This window comes from Rhynchophorus ferrugineus, unplaced genomic scaffold (genome assembly GCF_030347505.1).
Source record: "Rhynchophorus ferrugineus isolate W39M unplaced genomic scaffold, kcgeb_rfMv2 rfM3, whole genome shotgun sequence".
NCBI lineage: Eukaryota > Metazoa > Arthropoda > Insecta > Coleoptera > Curculionidae > Rhynchophorus > Rhynchophorus ferrugineus.
This window is the reverse complement of record NW_027472582.1, coordinates 72,640,350-72,664,314: the sequence shown is the minus strand read 5'-3', so window position 1 is coordinate 72,664,314 and position 23,965 is coordinate 72,640,350. Positions and strand designations below refer to the sequence as shown.

At 30.0% G+C, this 23,965-nt stretch overlaps 1 protein-coding gene across 1 annotated transcript in view; it reads right to left on the bottom strand.

Annotated features, from left to right (window-relative positions):
- Positions 1 to 23,965, bottom strand: part of LOC143192337 (neuroligin-4, X-linked) — a 202,458-nt gene that overhangs the window by 68,558 nt on the left and 109,935 nt on the right. The window contains exons 5-6 of the mRNA XM_076397610.1: positions 10,504 to 10,704; positions 2,240 to 2,405 (exon numbers count right to left, since the gene is read on the bottom strand). Coding sequence (XP_076253725.1) covers positions 2,240 to 2,405; positions 10,504 to 10,704 — 367 coding nt within the window. The remainder of the gene's footprint in view (positions 1 to 2,239; positions 2,406 to 10,503; positions 10,705 to 23,965) is intronic.

Genomic DNA, 23,965 nt, shown 5'->3' with positions numbered 1-23,965 from the left:
TATACAAAATATGTTATGAAATGTTCATTCTGAAAAAAATTCCATTCCAACATTTTCACCACCACCACACTAGATTCCTTGATGGGGATCCTTTTAAGTCCTCCTCATTAATCTTCAAAAAATGTCTAAGTAACATTGACATTTTTGGAATTTTATATATATATATATATATATATATATATATATCTATATATAAGATTAGAATAGTAAGATTCCAAGATATTCTGAGATTAGAATAGCCTTTTAAACTTGAAGATATGTAGCTACAATAGTCGAGGTAATACGAAAATTCGGTGGAAATGGTTTACAAAAAATGACCAAAAAAGATGTTATACTACTGTGATATGATATACGCAAAAAATAATATATTGTGGGCGCTTCCAGATATAAGCTTACAATATAAAGCTAACATGTATTGCAGCAGGTAATAACCATTGAAATCTTAATAATATAAATCCATTTCACCAAATTAATCACAATTTTGTATATTTTTTAAAAATATTTATTCTAGCAACAACATTATTTTCTCTTGCTCTAGTTTTTATACTAGAATATTAGCTACATTTTAATCAGACATAAAATAGTTAAAATTCACTTGTTCACTTATATGGATATAATATATTGATATTTTGATTCCTTTTTCTTATTACACTGTAATATTTTTTAATACTCACGATATAAAATATAGGTAGTACTACATGGATCACGTTTTCTTTCAACGATAATAAAAATGCAATTATGATAAGTTATGTCACACTTGTAGTAAATGAAATATAGTTTTGTAATTATTTGAAGACTTAAATAAATAAGATATTTTCTAATCTATATGTTTATATATAATATACACTTTTTTTAAATGAATAATCATAAAAATGTAACACTGTAGCGGTATTTTATATCTATATTTCTTTGGCTATATGCAAATAGAGATACGTTTATTTTGTAGAGTATAGTTTTAGGAAATAAGAAGGTATATTCTTCACATTCCAGACAAGATGATTATGGATCCAAAAGAGCATTCATTAACTAAGATGCAATTCCTAATTTGAATTTCAATAGTTCTCTAATAGGTCAATAATTCTAATAGTTCTCTCAATAGTTCTCTTCAATAGTAGTCTTTCGTTAAAACTACATCAATTTGAAATCGTAAATATATCTATATTCGCAGATCTCTTGCCTCAACTTATAGAAAAGGACAACTTCAACATTGGAAAAGCAGTTGTTCATCCCAACAAATATAAATTGTTTTCAAACAAACTAAAGCGGGATTTATGAAAATTATAACGTGTGTTTCTCTGCAGATAGTTTAACAGATTTAGCAGATAGAAGGACAGAGGTTTTATAAATAAAAATACGAATATTTAATACATTTTAATATGTATTTTCAAATATATTTTGGACATATTGCTTTTTTTTAATATTTGTATTTATAGAAGTAATCTTTATTGTATTGTGTTATATTTTTTAAAGCAATGACAATTTATAATTAGAAAATAGGTTATCAGCTGTTAGATCCGATAGTTGTTATATGTATTTTATAAATATTCTTTTGACTCAGATGCTTGAAACTTGGTTATAACTTTATTATCCCATTCTATATCTTTTTTGTTTTGATGATCTTTACATAACAATCACAACAAGAATACTGTAGTTAGCACAAGTTAATGAGATATTTCATTCTTTCCATTTCATTTTATTTTGTTAAAGATTTCATAAAATAAGTTGTCAGTTTTTAAATTCGATAGTATTTTTACATATATACGTATTTAAAACAATATTTCATTAAAATATTATTATATTTATTTCCCCCCCATGGCAAATATTCTAAATTGGAGCGTCCTATGGTTATTCAGACGTCCGAAACTTGCCTCTTTATTTTATGATATATAAAAATTTAGTGATAACAAGTTAGTGAAAGATTTCTGCATAATAATATTATATTGTTCTCTATTTGTGAATATATTAGTTTACAAAAGGAATTGTTATACAAAAATGGCATCAGGTTTCTACGACCAATTTAATCCCAACTAATAAAAGACCCGGATATACATTCAGAATTCTTCTATAATTTAAATAAAGTATCATTAATTAAACTAGAACGTTCATGGCTACCCTTGTCATGGCTCATTAGTTCGAATGGTCCTAGTTGTTAATTACTGGTATCGTTCGTTGATTAATGGTTTATATAAAATGCGAATCGTCGCCAGGCGCAAATATAATACATTACTGGTACGCTAACCTTGATCTTAGACAACTGGCTATATCTTCGCGGTCGTCTCCTTTGGAGTCCTGCGGTAAACAACCCATTTGTTTCCCGACGCTCAACCGAAGGCTGTCGGCGTTATGGATAGTGGCCCAGGGACTGAGGGCCGTCCCACTAAGAAGAATTATTCTTCTAAAGAGACCTGCAAAAAGAAAACAAATCAACATAACGATACAAGATTATATAAATGTTTTATAAATTCCGCTGTCATATTTTACATTTTGGGTTATTGTTTTTGTCTCAAAAATAATAAAAATATACGTCCCATATCTGGATGGGGTTATAATCGCTCATTCAAGTAATTTGATTGGTCAGTTTAGATCTCCATTATGAGCACCTGTAATTTATAAAATATGAGCGGGTTTAATAATCAAAAATTATTAATTTACTTTTAATTTAACATAAAGACGGGGTTACTGCCATATATTCTCAAACACACAAAGAAAAATATTAACAAAAATCTAACTTTCAACAAGTGTCAATATCAAATCTCATCATGGTTAGAGTACAAATACATCAAATATATGGTTTCTTGTAAATATAAATAGTTCGGTGGCCTACATTTCACTAAGTTACAGTTATAGTGGGTAACAGGTTAATTGAAAAGTCCCCTGCCTGACAGATAGATGGCGCTACTAGAATTAAATTCATATGTCTTTTTAGTTAGCCCTAACTCTCCAAAGATGCGTGTATAAATTTAACAGCTGTCAGATAAATAGTTTGCCAATTATAGCATTTTGAGTGAAGCAACTTTTGTTATAGTGAAAAAATGGATAAAAATAATTTCGCGTGTTGATAAAATATTGCTTTTTGAAGGGATAAAACACAGTTGAAGCAAAAACTTGGCTTAATGCCGAGTGTCTGGATACTGCCACAAGAAAATTATATTAAAATACATTAGAATTTTTTTTATTAATTATTGGAAATATCTTAATAATCAATCATCAACGAGTAAGTTAGCAATCATTGTTTGTCATTTACTAGTGAATGAATAGAGCTTTTAAAAGATCGTAGTAACTATTTTCAATGTATGATTCAGGATTAACTACCCGTTTTTCTACTTTTGAAACATACAGTGCAATTTTATACTAAATTATAAATACAATTATTTAAATATATTGTAAACAACGAGGAAAAAGTTCTGTAAATTCAGTAATTGAGTAAGTTTGTATATGTTATTGTGTAAATAACTCTATATTTTTGAAATCAAACATTAATTACATATAAAAATTATTAATTGTTTTGTGCTATAACTTTAATTGATTAAATGATAATTTTAAATAATTAAATTTCAAGATGATGTTCCTACTAGTTGAGCTAATTAAAGGAAAACACAGTTCAAGGAAATAGTAATTCAGGCTTTATGGCTTGAAACTAATTACCTATGTTTATTATGAACACAATTTTAGTGCTATAACTTTTCTACTTATATATACGTTTCTATTTATAGCTGTTGTTTCAAGAAATACTGTCAAATATTATTGTTGTTCATTATGTTGAAATGCTGTTAATCATGTTTATTAGTTTTGTGAACAACATGTTGTTTTTAAAGCATATATTCTTATTATTCCTCCCGCATATAATTCTGATCTTTTGGAGGCTATATCATTAATATAGAAAAATTTGCAGCCATTATATTTCCTGAAATATTGTTGTTAAGTAATACAAAATAATAAATATATATATATATATATATATATATATATATATATATATATATATATGTATATATATATATATATATATATATATATATATATGTATATATATATATATATATATATATATATATATATATATATGTATATATATATATATATATATATATATATATATATATATATATATATATTCATAAAAAGTACGAATCTGATATCGAACATTTAACTTATTAAACAACATGTTACTAATATCTCGCCTTAACATACTCAAATATAATCAATTTATATTACGTTCTCATTTATTTATTTTATTATAGAATATATTTAAATTAATCGTCTATATTAAGGCTATTATGTCTCGTAAATTGTTACGTTATATTATTTAATAATGGCTTTTCTAGATTTTTCCTTGCCGTCTGAATAAATAGCAAAACTTTTGTAAAACTAATTTTCTCGTTTAAATGCAAGCGTCTAATACTTGACTAAGCTCTGCATAAACAAAGAATAATGAAACTTAAAATGATTCCTTTGTGTAACAGATCTTTCAGTTATATAGTTCTTTATCTATAAGATGTTTGCCTAATATAAACGTTACATTGATGGAATTCTTTGTAATATAAAATTATCGTATAATGTAGTGAATAGAAATGATTTTACGTAAATGCATTTGCGACATTAATTATTTTTATTGTTTGGCTTGAAAACTGTCTGAAACTGGTCAAAATATTCTAGAAAATTATTATGATGTTGCTATATTATATACCAATTTTTTGTTTCATTCATTGGTTGACAGAGAAAGGTCTGGAGGACCAAAAAGGTTCGAAAACAAGGAATTGCAGGACTTATTGGACGAAATCTAGCCCAGGCCTCTCAGACAGTTTGTTAGTTTCATGAATAAGAGATACGAATGTTTTCTGAGGTTCATACGCGTTGAGAGAGAAAGAAACTGTCATACCAATGGCTTTAAAATTATATTACATGCTACATTCTGTGTCATTTAAATTGCTTATTTAGTTGTATCTTGTTATGTTTGATGTATATCTAGTAAAAATATTAAAAGATTTTTAAGGAATATTCAATTTAGTAAAACATCAACTAATCTTTTGTATTTCTTTTATTTATTAGCTTTATTTAAACTATATAATATAGATAGCGTATATTTTAAATAGTGGAATTTATTGGGGAATATTTGAATTATCAAGAAAACAACTTTTAAATTGGATGGTTTTGTCATTTTTTGAAGCTCATTAAATGCTGCTAAAAACTTATGGTTATATTGCTCCATCATCTTCCAATGACGGTTTAAATGTCAACCATTCAGGAGCAATGATTTTAACATCAGTAATAAAACATTTTGCTGCACTGAACAGTTTTGAAGATAAAGGTTTACAAGACTTATTGAACGAAAATGCAGCGCAAAGTCTCAAAAAGACCTTCATATATATTAGTTGGTTATGAATTTACAATTCCCATGTGCTAACATGCTGTACTGTAGATCTGAAAGGACGGAAAATGGCTACAATATAATTTACTGAAAATTCAATTCAACAAATGAAAATTCAACATAGCGTTATTCATTGCTTGTCTGACAAAAAAGAAAAACTTTCGGTGGCGTATTACCATTGACAAAGAAAATTGTATCTACAGAAGAAATACTCATGGGTATAAAGTTTTGCTGTACATATTGTGGGATCAACAAAACATAGTTATATAACGAGCTGCTAAAATCGAACGAAAATTGAAAAAAAAACACGTCAATTTAATTGAATTGAAACATTCGATTGGTACTAAAATGACCAATGTGTTGCTGTTTCTGCTGAACGGTACCAAGATATGATTGGAAAAGTCTTTGTGCCTGAAATGGAAGAGCAAGGACTAGTGACAGGACTAGTGACAGACATTCAACAATTCAAAAATTGAATGATGCTTTTCCACGAAGACAAATTTCGCGAAGTGGCGATTTAGCATGGCCAGCCAGATCTTCGGATTTAACAGCACCAGACTTTTGTTATAAGTCTTCTTAAAATAAAAAGTTCATATGAATAAGTCCGAACAATCTTAAAGGAAATATTCGTCATGAAATTGAAGAAATTCAGCCTCAGATGTTGCAGGATGTCATGAAAAATTCCTTAAAATGAGCCGAAAGATGCATAGCGAATCGCTGTCACCATTTAGCTGACATAATTTTTCATAACAATTCATCATAACGAGGAAAAAACGTAAAGACTACATAATCTTGTTATGAAACCAAACTTACTTATCCTTTCTTTCAGCAAAGTTTTATGCAATCAAAATGGTAGCCGGACTTTTACCCCACATTGTACAAGAACCTAACATTTAATAAATTATAGGTCTATTAATTTATAGATTTGCCAATATTTGCTCAAAAGTCAATGTCGTCCCAACATTTTTAATATCCCGCAATTTAATATTTGCAATTGAATATCTTGTTTGTCAGAACGGAAAAAGCAATTTCTATTAATTTTCCGGGGCATTAGTCTTCAATCCGCCAAATTATTTCCTGAAAGTTTCTTGGGAAACTTTTATTTTGTTAACAGGAATCGGACGGATTTATATGTGCACTTATCTAACTCAGTGTGACGAAAGGACAATCTTGTTTACTTTACCAGTAGTTCGCCGCTGACAGTCGGAGATACCGTTCAGCTGATTAATTATTGGTCAGAAACATTTATTACTAGAATGGAGCTTCGATACGCGACTGAGATGGATATATAATTAATTGTGGTTAAAAACTTCGACTGGCGATATTAGATGAAACACACAGTACTCATCCTAATTAGATATAAAATTTAGAATATTGTGGTTCCAGCATTTTTTAGTAAGTACGTTTTTAGTGAAGTGCATTAATTTTGTCTGTATAAAATGTGAATGAAGCAGTTTCTTAAATATAGTTTAGAGTCTTTTTTTAACCAACTAGGGTTCATTTGGAACTAGGGCATTAAGTTTCGTTGGCCAGTGATCAACTCGAGGATCATCCCAGAAAACATCTGGTTTTTCCCAGCCTGGTTACTGGCATGATTGGGATCATTTTCCTTGTTTTAAACATTCACAAATATAAATTTACTATCGCAACAGTACGAGGACTGTCTTATGATCTTTACCATTATTCCAACTAAGTCGGTGAAGCATTTTTTGTTATAGTTGTTGGTCAATCCGAACTCAGAAGAAAAAAGCATTTAACAAATAATCCAATGAACTCAAAAACCATGTCCAGGCAAATTTATTGATTATTTGGGTGAAATTCTGAGTTATCAATTGGCAACAAGCTTATTTTTTTATAAGTACGGGAATAAAACAACTAGTAAAGGTCAGTACGTTCTATTTTGAGTAATATATTGTTGCAGTTCTTTTGCCGACTGATCTATTTTGTTGTCAGATAATATTGAGTTTCTATAAAGTGTTTATTTTCAATGCATCTTTCCTTTCATTCATAACAATATTAAACAATGCTGGTGGTTGACATTTTTCACACAAAACAAGACAAAAACACTAGATTTTTCATATTAAACTTTAGTTATATATTGAAATTATTAGTCGTTATGTGTTATATTATTATATATTAATTTAATAAATGAATTATAAATTTTAAGATTATTATTCCTACTAGTGGAACTATATACCTCCGGAACCGAACACAATAACAACTAGAATTCAAAATTGGTGAACATCAAGCTGGTTTCAGGACTGACGGTTCTTGACCAGAACAAATATTAGTTTGAAAAGGGACAGAAAGTAGAGCAAAAAATAGGAAAAGAAAATAAATTCTTGAATATTAGTACGCGAACTTGATAGTAATGGAATCAAAACAAAAAGGCCATTCCTTCTTCCTGAATGTTTATACCTTCACAAGACCATTACGTTAGTTATTTTGAAACATGCATTTTCCAAAATGTTACCTTGCTGCAGTTCCAAATTATCCATTTTAATTGAGTGTGAGGATTTATCTCAAACTTCCTCAGTTGCAAACAAAGGATTAAATGTATTTCGTATCAGTTGTTGTTTGGAAGTTATATTCCGGGCCCCAATCTTAAGTAAATAGAGCTTTTACGTCTGGCGGAATTCAATCTATTTGTAATTAGATATTTTACCTTGTAAGGACAAAATTAATTACTTATATACTGGCGGAGGATTACAATATAAGACAAAAATAAATTCGATTTAATAGTTTAGCGATATACAAGCAACAAAATATTTGTTAGTATGATTGATGCATCTAAGATACCCTATATTCAGATCGGGGCCGGAGATCATAGTCTTCTTCTTAACCATTTCCAAAGACTTCATTTAGAATTTCTACCTACTAGTTTATAGAATAAGATTAAAATGCTTCTCGATTCCTCTCCGTCAATATTTAAACACTTTAAAGTCATTCATACGACCGATACTTCAGAGTCAAAGAAGATTCTTATTCAGATGTTAGAAAAATCTAAACAGGTGTGCCACAGGGAAGTATCTTCGGACCAGTCCTTTATCTGCTGTACATTCAGAACTTTCCTACATTCTATGAAAATGTTGTTGCTACGTTTGCAGATAATACTGTAATCGTAGCCATTGAAGATAACAATACATAATCAACCAAAAAGCTACAAATAGCTATTAGCGAAATATAATGGTGGACAGAAAAAGGGCGCATTAAATTTGCAAAAAAATAGATATCAACAAAAGGATCAAGCATAAACCGTCAGTTTATAATAAGCTTTTGCTTTACTCACAAGCTTTGAAGCCAATGTGGACTTAAGATATATTTAACTCTGGGGTTGTACTAGCCACATCAATATAAATATCGTATAAAGAATTCCAAATCAAGATAATGCGATGTATTGTTGATGATTCATGGTACATTCGCAATAGCAATATGGATAATGATTTTAACTGGTAGAAACTCTCGATAATTTTATCAAGGACTATGTTCAAAGTCATGATAGAGGCTCAATGATTACATCAGTTGTTGAGGTTCTTCAGTTCCTCGATAATGATGCAATTTGATCCAGTTCAGAGAAGTTATAAGTAAAACGCAAAAACAGTGACATAGATGTTAAGCCGAAAATCTGTCGTATTTATACAAACATTTAGTCACTCTTGAAGATTATTTGCAATTCTGACTTCAGATACTGTTTGCATCATTTTTTAAATTGGACTATATGGTTTACCAACTACGCTTCATAGAAATGCATGCATGCATGCATCTTTCCTCGATCGAAAAATTAATTTCGATACAGACATCTGCCGATACAAGAATCTGACGATTTTAATCGACGGCTGTGGGTTTGTTCCTCACCTATTCATTGATTGTCACATCTTGACCGAATAACTTTATTTTTAATATGAGCTCAGAGAGAAATATGTAGACTTTCTCTTAAGCATCATGTCTGAAATACATTAAGCTTATAGGGACACTAACATACAGAGGGGCCATTGAAGAAACCTGCAAGATAATTCCATATACAGAGGAAATATCAAAAACAGATCAGCCAAATTAAAACAAATCCATTAATATTCCGAGAAAAACCTGTTCCATCCATATGTTATATATAAACTATTGGTATATACAAAAATATGACCAAGTTACATTACTCACCTGATACGACTAAGTAAACTCAGATTGTTAATTTGACATAAGCCTCAATATAAAATTAGTTAGATTATAAAATGATATGATAATATTATAAAAATGAAATTTAAACATTTCAAAAAACATTGTACATCGAAGCATAGCTGATTCTTAATGGTTAAACTAATAGTGACTTGCCCAGCCACACAATTATTCCAGCGCCGCTCTAACATTTCAATACAAATTTTTAGAACGATTTATCTTTTGTTTCAAAATAGGTCTGTCACCAGTTGCTTTCGATAGATCCATGTTTCATTCGTTGTCACATATCGAGGCAAAAATTACGATTTGTTATGTTTAAAAATGGACAAACATTGCTCAGAATCATCAACACGTTCTTGTTTTTGGTTAACAGTGAGCACAGTAGTCAAATGCTCATGCAATATAAAACCAACACGTTCTTTTAATATGTTTACGATATTAGCTAACTCACGCAACTTCAGTTCTCAATCATTTAAAACGATTTTGTATACTTTTTGGTGTTTTCTGGTGTTACCATCTCATTTGGAAGTCCACTGCGTTCTGCATCATCGGTATCTCTACGACCGCGTTTAAAGTCAGCAAACCAACGTTTCATTGTTATTGCTAATGGTGCCATTGTTTCACTTGAACGGTATTTTTTTTAATCAACAAACAGTGTAAAACTATAACACGAAATTGTTTTAAATCCATTGCCTTGAAGATAACAAATGTAGTAGCACTCTTAGAACAACAATTCACACACTTATCAGTACATTATTTTGAAGTTTTAACAGCTTTCTTTTGGAGGTTAACCTAGCGCCATCTATATATTAGGCCCGGCACTTTCAGCCCATGTGTTATCAGGTCCTAATTTAAAATAAATTAATTAAAAAATATAATTAACAGGTAATGAGTTCTAAAGAATTGTAATAGGTCCAACTTATAATAATGAATTCCCTTCTAATATTAATGCCTATTAAAATTACCTTTTGATGTAGGAGACAGGAACAAGTAATTGGCTATAGCTGCACCATTGTCGTGGCCAATTAACGTAACTCTTGTAGGATCGCCTCCAAAAGCCCCTATATTAACTTTAACCCAACGTAGTGCAGCCGCAACGTCTTTGATACCCAAATTTCCACTGTCGACACTGCTCGGGTCAGCACTAGATTTTGTCCTTAGGAAACCTGAAAATGTATGGAAATATATAATTATTTAATATAAATATTTAAAAATATAATAATTTATATAACGAGACATAGGTTATTGTAATGTTTTTGTTAGTAGTAATAACTTGAAATATTGAAACACTTAATACAATTTTTTATTAAAGCCCTCAACATTTTAATTTGAATTAATATAACTTATATTGTGTGATGGAAATTGCAGTATTCTGAAGGCACACCTGCCATCTGAGCTTCTCCTTCAATTCCCTGGCACAATCCTCAAACTGCGATCTGCAATATATATATATATATATATATATATATATATATATATATATATATATATATATATATATATATATATATATATATGCACCCACAAAATGGTCTCTAGATATAACAGCTGCAACTATGCCCTATCAAAGCATAACTTAAATATAAATTATAAATAAAATGACTCTAAATGAATAATTATTTTGATATTTTTATAAACATCAATCATACAAACAAAATTAAATTGTGTTGGGTTATTTTTTAAGTTATATTTTATACGTTGATTTTATTAATAACTAAAACTGAAATTATGATATTATTTATAATCGAAATAAAAATGGCATTAGTTATAAATATCAGTAATGTGAAACGGAAATATATCTTCTTTAATGACGTCGTTGTAATTTAGCAAATTGGCTTTATGATTTAATAGGATATATTAATTAGTTCTAGTTACATTTTATTCAAGGTGTTGTTGAGTATATAGCAGCAAATGTAAATATTATAAGATAATTTTGATTACTTAATTTTTCAATATATATATATATATATATATATATATATATATATATATATATATATATATATATATATATATCACTACATAGTATAAAACAAAGTCGCCTTTTCTGTCCCTATATCCCTATGTGCGCTTAAATCTTTAAAACTACGCAACGGATTTTGATGCGGTTTTTTTCAATAGATAGAGTGATTCAAGAGGAAGGTTTGTATGTATAATACATGCATAATATACTAAGGCAACATTGCTAATTTTAGAGGTTTCTAACGTGATGTCGTAAATTAACCTATTTTTTTAGGCTTATTTAGAAATTAGCAAAAACGCTGCCTAACCCTACGAGTTAGATCAAATTAATGTACTACAGTATTGTACACCATAAAAAGGTCTACAAAAAAGTCTGCGATGGTATATGTTTATCTTTTAGGGATAACCCACATTAACCATTTTTATTGTTTACTTTTTACGTGAGAAAATGGCTTATTTACGAAGCTATTTTAAGCAATACGGCATTAATCCTTATCGAATTAAGTACCTTAAATACAGTGTGCAATTAATATAGATCAATATGGTTCCTTACACCATGTAAATTAAACAAATATTTTCGGAGATATTGCAAATTTAAAATTTGCGTTTAAAAATGTGTAATGTAATAAAAATTGTACGAATTTAGATATTCTAAAGATAGCAGGAAATCTTCATAGTAAGTATAGGGGAAGAGGAATTGTTTTACTCCAAATTTAATGCGTGCAGACCAAGGGCAGTAATGAATGAACCAAAAATACTGGATCGATTTTAATCATGTTTTCATTGAGTGACATAGGCATATATATTTTATGCCCGTGCAAAGTCGGAGCGGGCCGCTATGTTTTTATATACAACGTTCATATTTTTTCTGTAGTGTATTTAATTTAGTATCAGCATTGCACCCGTGCGAAGCCGGAAAACTTATTATAACATGATAAACCCTATAGCAGTGCCACCAACCGGGCCCGTTTGTGAATTTATACCATTCCCGAATCCACATAAGCACACCGATACAAACTCATGAATATCGTATTATCAATTATATATGTAAAAGTACTGGAATTCAAAAGTGTGCCAATAAAAGGTGAATTACAACATTTCTTCGAAGTTCTTCAATAAATTCGCATTTTCGTAAATAGTTGTCTCTGACAGTCAGTTATATTCTAATCGGTTTGAGACTGGACTACGTTCCGGAACGTCTTAAGGTTGCTCGAATAATTATGATTAAAAGACCTCACAAACAGGCAGAACATGTTGGATCTTACAGGTCTATTTCGCTGCTAACTGAGATATCAAAATCATTTAAGAAATTGCTGTTAAAATGCATTAAACCGTTTATATAAATACCAAATTTCCAGCTTGAATTTCGGAATCACCATCCGACAATCGACCAAGTGCACAGAGTAACAGCGGTTGTTGAAAGGGTATTCGAAGAAAAGAAATACTGTCCTACAATATTCGCGGATCTCTTACAAGCTTTTGACCGTGTATGACATTTGGGATTAATCTACAAAATTAGTAAATTGTTACCGCGGAATTACTGTCGACTGCTTGAATCATATATTTTAGAAATTTAAAATTTGGTATGAAGGGGCATTCTCAACACTTAAATCTATTTCGGCTGGAATTCCACAAGGTAATGTCTTGGGACTACTTCTATATCTGATCTATACTCCTGATATTGCAACAACAAAAGAAACAGTACTTGGAATATATGAATAGCAAAAATCTCTGTCCAAGGCTACAGAACAAGTACAAGTAGCGGTCAACAAGATCTACAAATGGACTAGAAACTGGAAAATACAGCTTAATATTAATGGGGTTGCACTAAAACATCAAAATAAATTAGTAAAGATTATCTTGTTTAGAAAAAATGACTACCATGTCATGGCATTCTTTTCACATATACATTTCTTTCCGTAATTCTATAATTCTATTATTACCTAAATAATTATTGCAGTACTTCCTTAATATAATTTTCGGGAGTAAACTTTGTCGAGATAAATCGGACACAGCAATAATTATTTCTTGTCAGCCTTCCTTTCCTTGGGCTTTCTCTGCTCCACGGACAAAAACTGCGTACCGTACAAGTATATCTGTAACATTTTTTCATTATACGGACGTGTGAAAGGCGAACCCGAAAGAAAGGAAAGTGTTTTTTCGTGTTTCTAATTTAGGGCCTGATCACAAAGAGATATAAAAACCTAAACGTTCCTGATTTTACTGGTTTAATATATATATATATATATATATATATATATATATATATATATATATATATATATATATATATATATATATAGTTATATATATATATATATATATATATATATATATATATATATATATATATATATATATATATATATATATATAGCGACACGTGTTGATTGGTTTTTTAAAAGTATTTTAATTAAAAATAATCATTTTGTTACTATTGTCTTGCTTACATTTTTAAATTCAAAATTTTCTAGTTATGTTTAATAAATCGAGATAAAATTTGCTTTGCAATATCTTGTTGTGATATAATATTATTTTATTTATAATGTTAAATTTATTTTTTTTGTAATTCTTTCTAAATATGTTTATAGATGGAGACAGTTCAATTTATGACTTTAATTATACAATCTTTAAAGGATTTATTAAGTGTGAAACGAAAATATATCTTCTTTAATCACGTCGTTGTGATTTAGCAAATTGGCTTTATGATTGACTGATAAACCAATCGATTTGATTTAAGGTCTAGTTGAGAGTATCTCCCGACTAATCAGTAGAATTTCTCACCTTTGGTTCTAATCTGCTTTTTGTCTAGCATGATTTTTCCAATTTAACCTATGATCGACATATTTTCCGAGGTATTTAGCTGATTCTGATTGAGGAATCAGGAATGTGTCAAATGATATAATTAGGATTTTGTCAGCCCGCTGCAACGTAAAATGGTCATGAACAGATTTGGAGCTACTTAGCTGTACTTTCGAGCCCCTAGCCCATTTGTAGATCTTGTTGACCACCACTTGTACTTTCTCTAAAGCCTTAGTCAGAGATACATATTTTCCCATGATAACTGTGTCGTCGGCAAATGTTTCAAGTGATTTTTCTTTTATTGTTGGTATATCAGCAGTATAAAGCGAATACACTAATGGTCCCAAGACACTATCATGTGGAACTCCAGTCAAAATAGGTTAGAGTGTTGAGAATGTGAGATCTTCGAAAATATCTAAGTGTCCGGTAACAATTTGCTCATTTTGTAGAGTAATCCCAAATACCATACCCGGTCAAAAGTTTGTGAGACGTCTATAGATATTGCGGGGCAGTTTTTTTCTTCTAATGCTTTTTCAACAACCCCTGTTACTCTGTGCACTTCGATTGTGTGGTCGATTGTCGAGCGGTGATTTAGAAATCCACATTGGAAATTTGGTATTTGTATAGATTCTTTAATATGTTTTAACAGCAGTAAAAGAATATTTTAAATAATTTTGATATTTCACGTAGGTCAGGTTTTGTCAGGTTTTTAAGCATAATTATTGCAGTAAACTTAAAACACTCCGGAATGTAGTTCAGTCTCAAACTGGTGGCAGCTCTTTCAATAACCCCTATGTAATATCATCAATTCCAGAAGTTTTTTTAGGATTGTGGTTGTTTTCAATCTCTGTGGCAACTTTTATCGGAGAAATCAGATTTATAACTACATCGGCCGATTAATAGGATTTTTATCTACTATAAATTCTATGTCATTCGGTTGAAATACGTAGGTTAGATGTGCTGCGAATAAATCAGTTCTTTCGTCGTTGCGTCGAACCTATTCTATTAGTTAAATTCGTCTAATAGAAAAACAATGATCTATATAATAGGTCTAATATATATGCATTCAGGTAAATTTATAGGCATTGTTTTTTGCGTCCTGTGTCAAACAAGTTATCCTGAAATTGTTCCCTGTCAACGTCGAGTTCCTAAATAACTTTTAAAATGTCCAAATAACAGCTGACATGTTTTTAAAGTTAGAGTATACTCATCGTAAGTATGCTACAAGCCAGCTATTATATTCAGGGGTTTGTTTCATTTGATTAAGTAAGAAAAGTAAATGTGTGTCGCAAATGCAAGTTTTCATGCACAAAACTTGACTTTTTAAGAGGTATAATCACAAAGCAAAGAAATATAGAATGGGAGCTTAAATGAGCACACCCGTAACCATGTTCTCAGTGAACCGCCACACTGCCAGAGTGCCGTCGATAAAAAGATTACATATTTCGTTCTTTGAATTGAATTTGATTTGAATTATAAATGTCATAAAATATAACATGCACGTTTGTTATGTGAAGGTTCTAACCACAAAATATGAAGACTCGATTTCAATGTTTTAATTCTTATGTCAATGTTTTCATATTTCAATGTTTTGTGGTTCTAACAGAATGCATCCTTTTCTCAAGAGTTTTGCTGTAAGCCAGAAATGGCTTGATAAGGTAAACAATGATAAACTTAAGGGGCTCTCTCAGCAGTATTTAGACATGCCTATAAATGTTTGCTCTTTGCATTTTACAGCAGAATATTATATACCCAAATGTGGGTTAAACTACTGTTTAACAAAGATGCAGTTGCCAGTTGCAACTTAAATAGTCTTATTTCTGTGGCAACTTCTATTGTAGAAATCAGATTTATAACTATATCGGCCGATTAATAGGATTTTTATCTACTATAAATTCTATGTCATTCGGTCGAAATACGTAAGTTAGATGTGCTGCGAATAATTCAGTTCTTTCGTCGTTGCGTCGAACCTATTCTATTAATTAAATTCGTCTAATAGAAAAATAATGGTCTATATAATAGGTCTATTATATAGTTTTTTGTTTTTTGCATCCTGTGTCAAAAAAGATCCTAAAATCCTTCCCTGTCAAAGTCGAGTTCCTAAATAAATATTAATAAATGGGAACCCTCTCAATACGAAGCGGGTTCCCTCTAATTTCGTTTCGACAACGTACGTTGCCATCCGCACAAAGCGAAACACAACAGTTTGCGTAGAATTATATTTAAATAAAAGCGAAGGATAATAAAAAAATGGCCAAAAAGGAAATTTAGCATTCGTTGTGTACGTGCCAATTTAAATTTAAAAAAAAGGGAGAAAAAACCAAGTCTCGGCTAAAACGTTTTTTGTTTCTCTTGCCTCTCTATTTTTTCCGAATAAAATTTAATTTAATGACTCGGAGGTTTCCTTTCCGGGGACTGTGCGCTATAATTTTTAAGAGATACTCGAGAGAAGTTCAAAGTTGTACAAGGAACGGCCGGGAATTGAATATAAAGGATTGAAATGATATATTGGGTTGCGCTTTGCATGATGTACAAGGGACGACCTTACCAACAGTATAGTGCTTTATAATTTGGTATAAAATATATTGGGTCGGTGTACAATTCATTATTCGTAAATTCTTCGTTAAAGAGAACAAATTCTTTGAAAGAATAATCCACATTTTTCAAATTACATATAATTTTAACATAATTCAATAAAATATGATTGTCATCTTATTTTTTATCGCAGGAATCGCTTTTTTAAAGTTTTAAAATTAATATTCATTTATAATAAAAATGAAGCGCCATATCCTCAATAAAAGTAATCCACATTTTCCATTTTATATATAATTTCAACATAATTCAATAAAGTATGATTGTCATTTTCTCTATAATTTTTATCTATTTAATGAAAATGAAGCACCATATATTAGTTGTGTGTAGTAGTAGTAATAGTGTTTATAGACAGAGTTTATACAATCTAAATATGTACTGGCCCGTCAGGCGTTATCATAAAGTAGAGAAAGTTTAGGAAAATTGGTTGGTTGGTTGAAAAGTTAACTCAGAAATTTATATTTTACAATAGTTTCAAGTCAAATTGTGTTTTTTTTACGAGAAGACAAGAATTCGAATAGAAAATTCGAAATAATAAATTAGCAGATTGCAATGTTATAGTACTAAAACTTTCGTGTTCATTAAAATGTATTAAAATATATTTTAGAGTGTTCTTTCACAATATGTCTTTATTTCCATTTGATGTATTTTTTTAATTTGTTCTTCAAGATAAGATCCAATCTAAGCCTACTGAAGACATTAGGATTTTTCCATCTTCATGACAAGCATAAATTAGATGATCTTTAAATAGTCGTGCACGAGCAGAATATGAATTTGGAATTATTTCCTCAGTAAACAAAAATATACTTTTCGATACTTTGCTCTAAACTAACTGACTTGATACTCAACACCAAGAAAATGGCCTTTAAGAAACTTAGATTGCTGCTTGAATATTACAATAATTATATAAAAATTAATGGATATTTAAAAGTTGCAAAAATCGTGCCTTTTTTTAACTAATTAAAACTTAATTGAAATATTATTATGTTAGAAGAAACTCGATTCCAAATTGGCAATTCTAAACGATCTAAACAGCAACTTCGAGCAACATAAAAATGTTTTATTTTATTTACAATATTAACTCTCGCGAATTAGGAGAACTCAATAAAAGCGAAAATAAAGTTGGACGAGGCATCGTAGATTAAGTTAGACCGTGCTCAATGAAAATTCATCCCATAAATTATAAGCCAAATTAAACAACTCCGTTGTTTCAATTTTCACTTTATTTAAAATAGAAAGTTAAACGGTGTAGTTGTATAATTTGACTTGTATATTTTGTTTCGTAAAATAATTCCCCTATTCGTTCGAAAATTAGGAACAGTATTGCGAAGATAAACATTTGTTGGTCGGATCAACTTTTTATTCTTGTTGATTGTACTTTGGTGTTTTGCTGGCTTGTAATTCAATCTAATTAATTTTGCCTTGTTATTGAGATTATGAGTCAAATTAGAAGCATTAATAATATACATTATGAATATTAAATTTTGCTAACAAGAATTTCTTTTGTTACATAAATATGTACGGAAATTTGTTGAATTTTTAATAGCAAGCAAATTGATATATTTACCAATAGATTCTTTAATTTACATTAAATATATTACCAACAACTCCCAATAAATATATCAGTTTTACAAATATTAATTGTACTTTTTGATCATTTTGAAATATACTTTACTGGTTTTTCCGGAAAAAAATACATAATTTTCAGGAATATTGAAAATTTTATTTATTTAAAACATCGGCTATTTCAGTACATACATCTTGTTAATCTTTTATGCAATTTATGTATGCCACCAAAACTGTTTGTCCTTTGAGCAGAAGCTCTTATCGATCCATTTTGCCTCACTGCAAGAGACTGTCTCATTGATGCGAAAAGGCGACAGTGGGACGGTCAAGAGTATGGCGAGTGCGATAATATGTTGCATACAAGTGCTTCGACCTTTCCTTCTCTTCAGGCCCATTCTGGAATTTTTTTCGATCAATGCATGGTTTATGTTTATCATTTAAATATTTACATAATTGTTTCTTCAAATAGTGATCCAATAACTCTTGCAGTTTCACATCTTCAAACTTATTCGGTCTACCAGAATGTTCTTTGTCTTGCACATCAAAATCACCACTTTTAAAATGTCGAAATAACAGCTGACATGTTTTTAAAGTTAGAGCACAATCATCTTAAGTTTGCTACAAACAAGCGATTATTTCCAGCGGTTTTTCTCATTTGATTAAATAAGAAAAGTAAATGTGTGTCGCAAATGCACGTTTTCACGCACAAAACTTGACTTTTTTAAGAGGTATAATCACAAAACATAGAAATATAGAATAGGAGCTTAAACGGGCTTAAACGGGCACACCCGTAACCATGTTCTCAGTGTACTGCCACACCGCCAGAGGGCCGCCGATAAAAAGACTAGATATTTCGTTCTTTCGATTTGAATTATAAATGCCATAAAATATAACGCGAGCGTTTGGCATGTGAAGGTTCTAACCACAAAATATAAAGACTCGATTTCAATGTTTTAATCTTTATGTAAATGTTTTAATATTTCAATGCTTTGTGGTTCCAACAGAATGCATCCTTTTCCCAAGAGTTTTGCTGTAAGCCAGAAATAGCTTGACAAGGTAAACAATGATAAACTTAAGGGGCTCTCTCAGCGGTATTTATATATGCCTATAACTGTTTGCTCTTTGCATTTTACAGCAGAATATTATAGACCCAAATGTGTGAGACCACTGTTCAACAAAGATACAGTTGCCAGTTGCAACTTAAATAGTGTTAAAAGTAAGTACAATTTTTTTCGAAATTCGAAATACACTTAAAATTATATTATGTCTCTATACAGATCATATAGAAATAGATAAACATGTGTTTTTAACTACAAGTCTCTGTCAAGAGCCAGACCATACAATACCAGAAAGTATAAGTAAGGGTGTGTAATATATTTTTATTATATTGTTGATTTTTATAATTCTTATTTTATAGGATCTAGAGGTCTGATACTGTTAATGCTACTCGATGACTTATCTTAACACACTTATGTTACATAGTACTACAGAAGAGAAAATTCCTAATGATTAGGCTGTTTCAGCAGGATTTCATTTTAGTATTATTTCAGCAGTTTGGAATATTTTTGGAAATATTAGAAACTATGGGCTTAGAGAAGTTTCCCCGATACCTGGTCATCGAGAAAGCGATACAGACACATAATTTATTAAATCTCGCCAGTATGACAAATATTATATTACGGTACCAGGAAATTATTTCAATTCATATGTTTTTGAAGCCATCTCTAGATTTTTTATGTATTGCCCAAAGTATGTGCCAAAGCAAATGTAAAGGAAATCCTTGATAAAATATTATGCCAGCAAATGTCACTATTTTTTAAAACCATTACTTGTTTTCAACATTTAGAGGAGGGAAATTTAATAAGAAAAGTAATAATTTGGTGTTGCTTGTTGTGGGGTATGAAAAAAGTAAACAGGAGAGTAAAACAAAAAAATGAAAAATTTTGCATGGCTATACATATCTTGTAGATAGAGCTCAACTTAGCACCTATAAAAAATACATAAAAGAGAAGAGAAGGTTTCGTAATCAAAATTGTAACATGAACTACTATATATTTTTTATTTTATACATATTTATGTTATAATAATTTACAATAATAATTAATGTACAATTACGAACAGTTGTCATATTATATGTTATTTTTTATGTATTTATAAAATATATTAAACAAATGTTAACTAGTATTTCAATAAAATATTTTATTAAAATTATAGTTTTTAATTTCCCTCTGTAATGCAAATAAATTATATTCTTATTTCTTAATCCCTCCCGTATTAAATAAACCAGCTTTGCCCGACCTCTGTTGGCGTGGCAGAGCATAATTTGGTCACAGTCTTATACAGGGAAGATCGCATTCTGTATATTTTGTGTATATAATCCATGACGGTATTACTTTCGCAAAATATAACATGTATAGCTTTGAATGTCAAATAATAACATTGTATACTTTACCCAGCAACATCTATTAGGAAAAACGGTAGTGGCTTTCTAGCACACCTGGTATATACATTAATTATGCTATAACAAATCTATGAAATACTTTATTAATATTTAAAATACAGCTATATATAAAACATCGCAAGACTTATAGAAATAGATAAATACATATCCATGAAAATCTTAGATAAAAAGAAATATTGCAAGTATTTCAAAAGGATCTGTATGCAATAGCATCAAACGGATACAAAACCAATTTCAACTTTTTAAATTCACCTTGTGAAGTACCCGGGAAGGCTATAATGTTTAAGTGAAGCAGGGACGTAGGAGTAATAACTTTTCGTAATCTGTTCCAAAAATATCCAGTAAAGATATAGAAAATCTTCTAATATAAATTATTTTCCATGTACACAAATTACATTACATTACTTATAGATCATTCATTTAATAAAATTTTTAAAATATATATTAAAAATATTTTAATTTTCTACGTTGTACTCTCCAATAGCACTATTGTCGACAATGTCAAAATCATTTTTAAACATCTATTGAAAATGATAAAGTCAATAATTAAGGAAATGCATCTTATTCTGCATCATCAATTTAATTTCAGAAAACAACACTCTATGATCGATCATGTTCACAGAATCACTAATGTCACAGAAAAATCAGTAGAAGGGAATAAAGTTTGTTATGCAATATTTATACGTTACTAAGGCTTTCGATAAAGTGGCATGAAATTTTAACCAGTAACATTAAAATGCTTCAGAGACAGACGAGAATATACTTATTCCTACCGATTCTAATGATGGCTTAGTCAGAAGATTAAAAATAGTAAAAGTATTTGATCCAATTCATTGAAGATATAAGTAAAACTCTGTGCACATTAAAAACATTGACTCAGATGTTAAGCCCAAAGTGTCTTTCGTAGAATAGGTAATTTGTAATTTTAAAATTGTCAAACATCAAAATAAAAATAAATAACTTGTTAGTGTTAATCTATTAGATAATCAAAATAAAAGTAATGAAAAAATAACTATGTGGAAATTTTTCCTGTCTTTCTGGCAACATGTCAATACTGTGTTGAACTGAATGTTACTACTAGTGCTCATAATATACGCTTTGCTGATACCTCAGAAATGCCTTATGGTGAATGTTCTACTTCATTGTCAATACAAATGACTCTCTTAGACTAATACAACTAGGGATCGTCGTAGTACACCCAGTTTTCATCGCTGGTTACCCGACTCCAGAGAAAAATCCTTCATGAATGAATGTTTTACCCTTCAAGTGATAAACTAGATCAACCGTTTTTCTCTATTGGTTAATATAGAGTCGAGTAAATCAACTATTGGTGTTTTCTTTGATATCGAGTCTTCTACAAATGTCGAACCATATGAAATTGTTGTAGTCGATGTTTATTTCCGTATCAATGTCTGAAGGTGAGACATAAGTAAGCTGATGATACTATTTTCTTATCTACAATGTTGTATCGATTATTACTCTTCAAACAATCTATATTATAACTTCATTGAACCAGACTTTGTTCTTGACCGAGACACGTAACTTTAAAGTCTATATGTTTATGAAAATTGAATTTTCTTTCTTTTAACCCTACATTCTGAATAATTTCCTTTCTAGCCATGAATATTATAATATGTTACTTGGAAAGCCCTATATTAATGCAGAAATAAGTTGACACAGGAAAGAATGAAAATATGAACATTGAATTTAAATATTGAATTTAAGTCACTCTTTACGTTGCTATTTATCATACTAATAAATATATAGACGTACTGATGCATTTTAATTTAAATATATCTGTAATTGACCATTAATGCACAGAAATAACAACAATTTTGTATGTTTTTGATGGCTGATTAATAGTATTTGATAAATAGGTGTCACATTATGGCTAGTCTAATGACTGCTGGTCTCTGAAAGGTATCTTCTAACTATGTACTAGACGCTCAGATATGTAGGAGAATCGTTAGATGGAAAACATTTCTCATCCAGGCCCGCTGACCATACTTAAATGTTGAGAAAATCCCTATGACAGTTAAGTCCTACGTGATTGAATTACTTTCGAATTTATAGTAAAACATCATGAGAAAATTAACACAAGACATATAACTATCTATTATCTGAACATACAATTACTAATCATATAGATATATAATTTTGATATTACCTCTGGTAATGAAATAGAAACGCTGGAGAATGTCAACAACAGTCTAGGCTTCATTTCCTGCCAACTAAATATCCATTAAATTATTGCGATTATGAATTATTTTGTTGCGTATTATAAGAGATAGCTTAGACAATTGTGTCGAGCATGATTTACGAGACTTACATGTTTTCTATCTATTAAAGTTAAAAAAATCTTTTTTTGTCAAATTACGGCCACAAATCCTTTTATAAATTTTTTTTTGACATTTCCGATTTTTTTAAATAGTAATAATCTAATTACAGTTATAGTTTTACCTTGATACAATGGAAGAATGTAGAGAGAAGATTCACATTTAATTTCAAATAAGCTGGTTTAGTAGAACTACGGATTATATCATGTCCCAAAAAAGTAGTTTCTACAAAAATGCCTTATTTCCGAAAATAATCTATATTTTGAAAAACGCTAAACAATTACAATCCAGCGCGTTATATGTGCGGTTGTCTTTCTAAGCCTTGCACCTAGTTCGACATAAGCAGTGTGTCCGTATAGTTATATGGGCAGTTTCTGAAAACTATAGGTGAGTCATTTACATGCTAGGTTTCGGTCTTTCCTTTTTGATTCATATTTATTACAAAATTGCGTTTGGTGGGAGAAATATCGATATGTCAGGGCCTTCACGTCCTAAAAGTGGAAAAATAGATATGTAACGTACCCTAACTTTACAACAAATATACAGGCAATCGTATTCCAATTTACGACTTCCATTTCTCTATCATAAAAAAGTTACTATGGGCTCCACCCAAACTTACTTCCAGAGCGGTTATCAGCGAATATATTTTGACAATACGAGAACAGAATAAAGCAGGAAAGGTAATGAGAAAGCAATTTAAAAATTGTT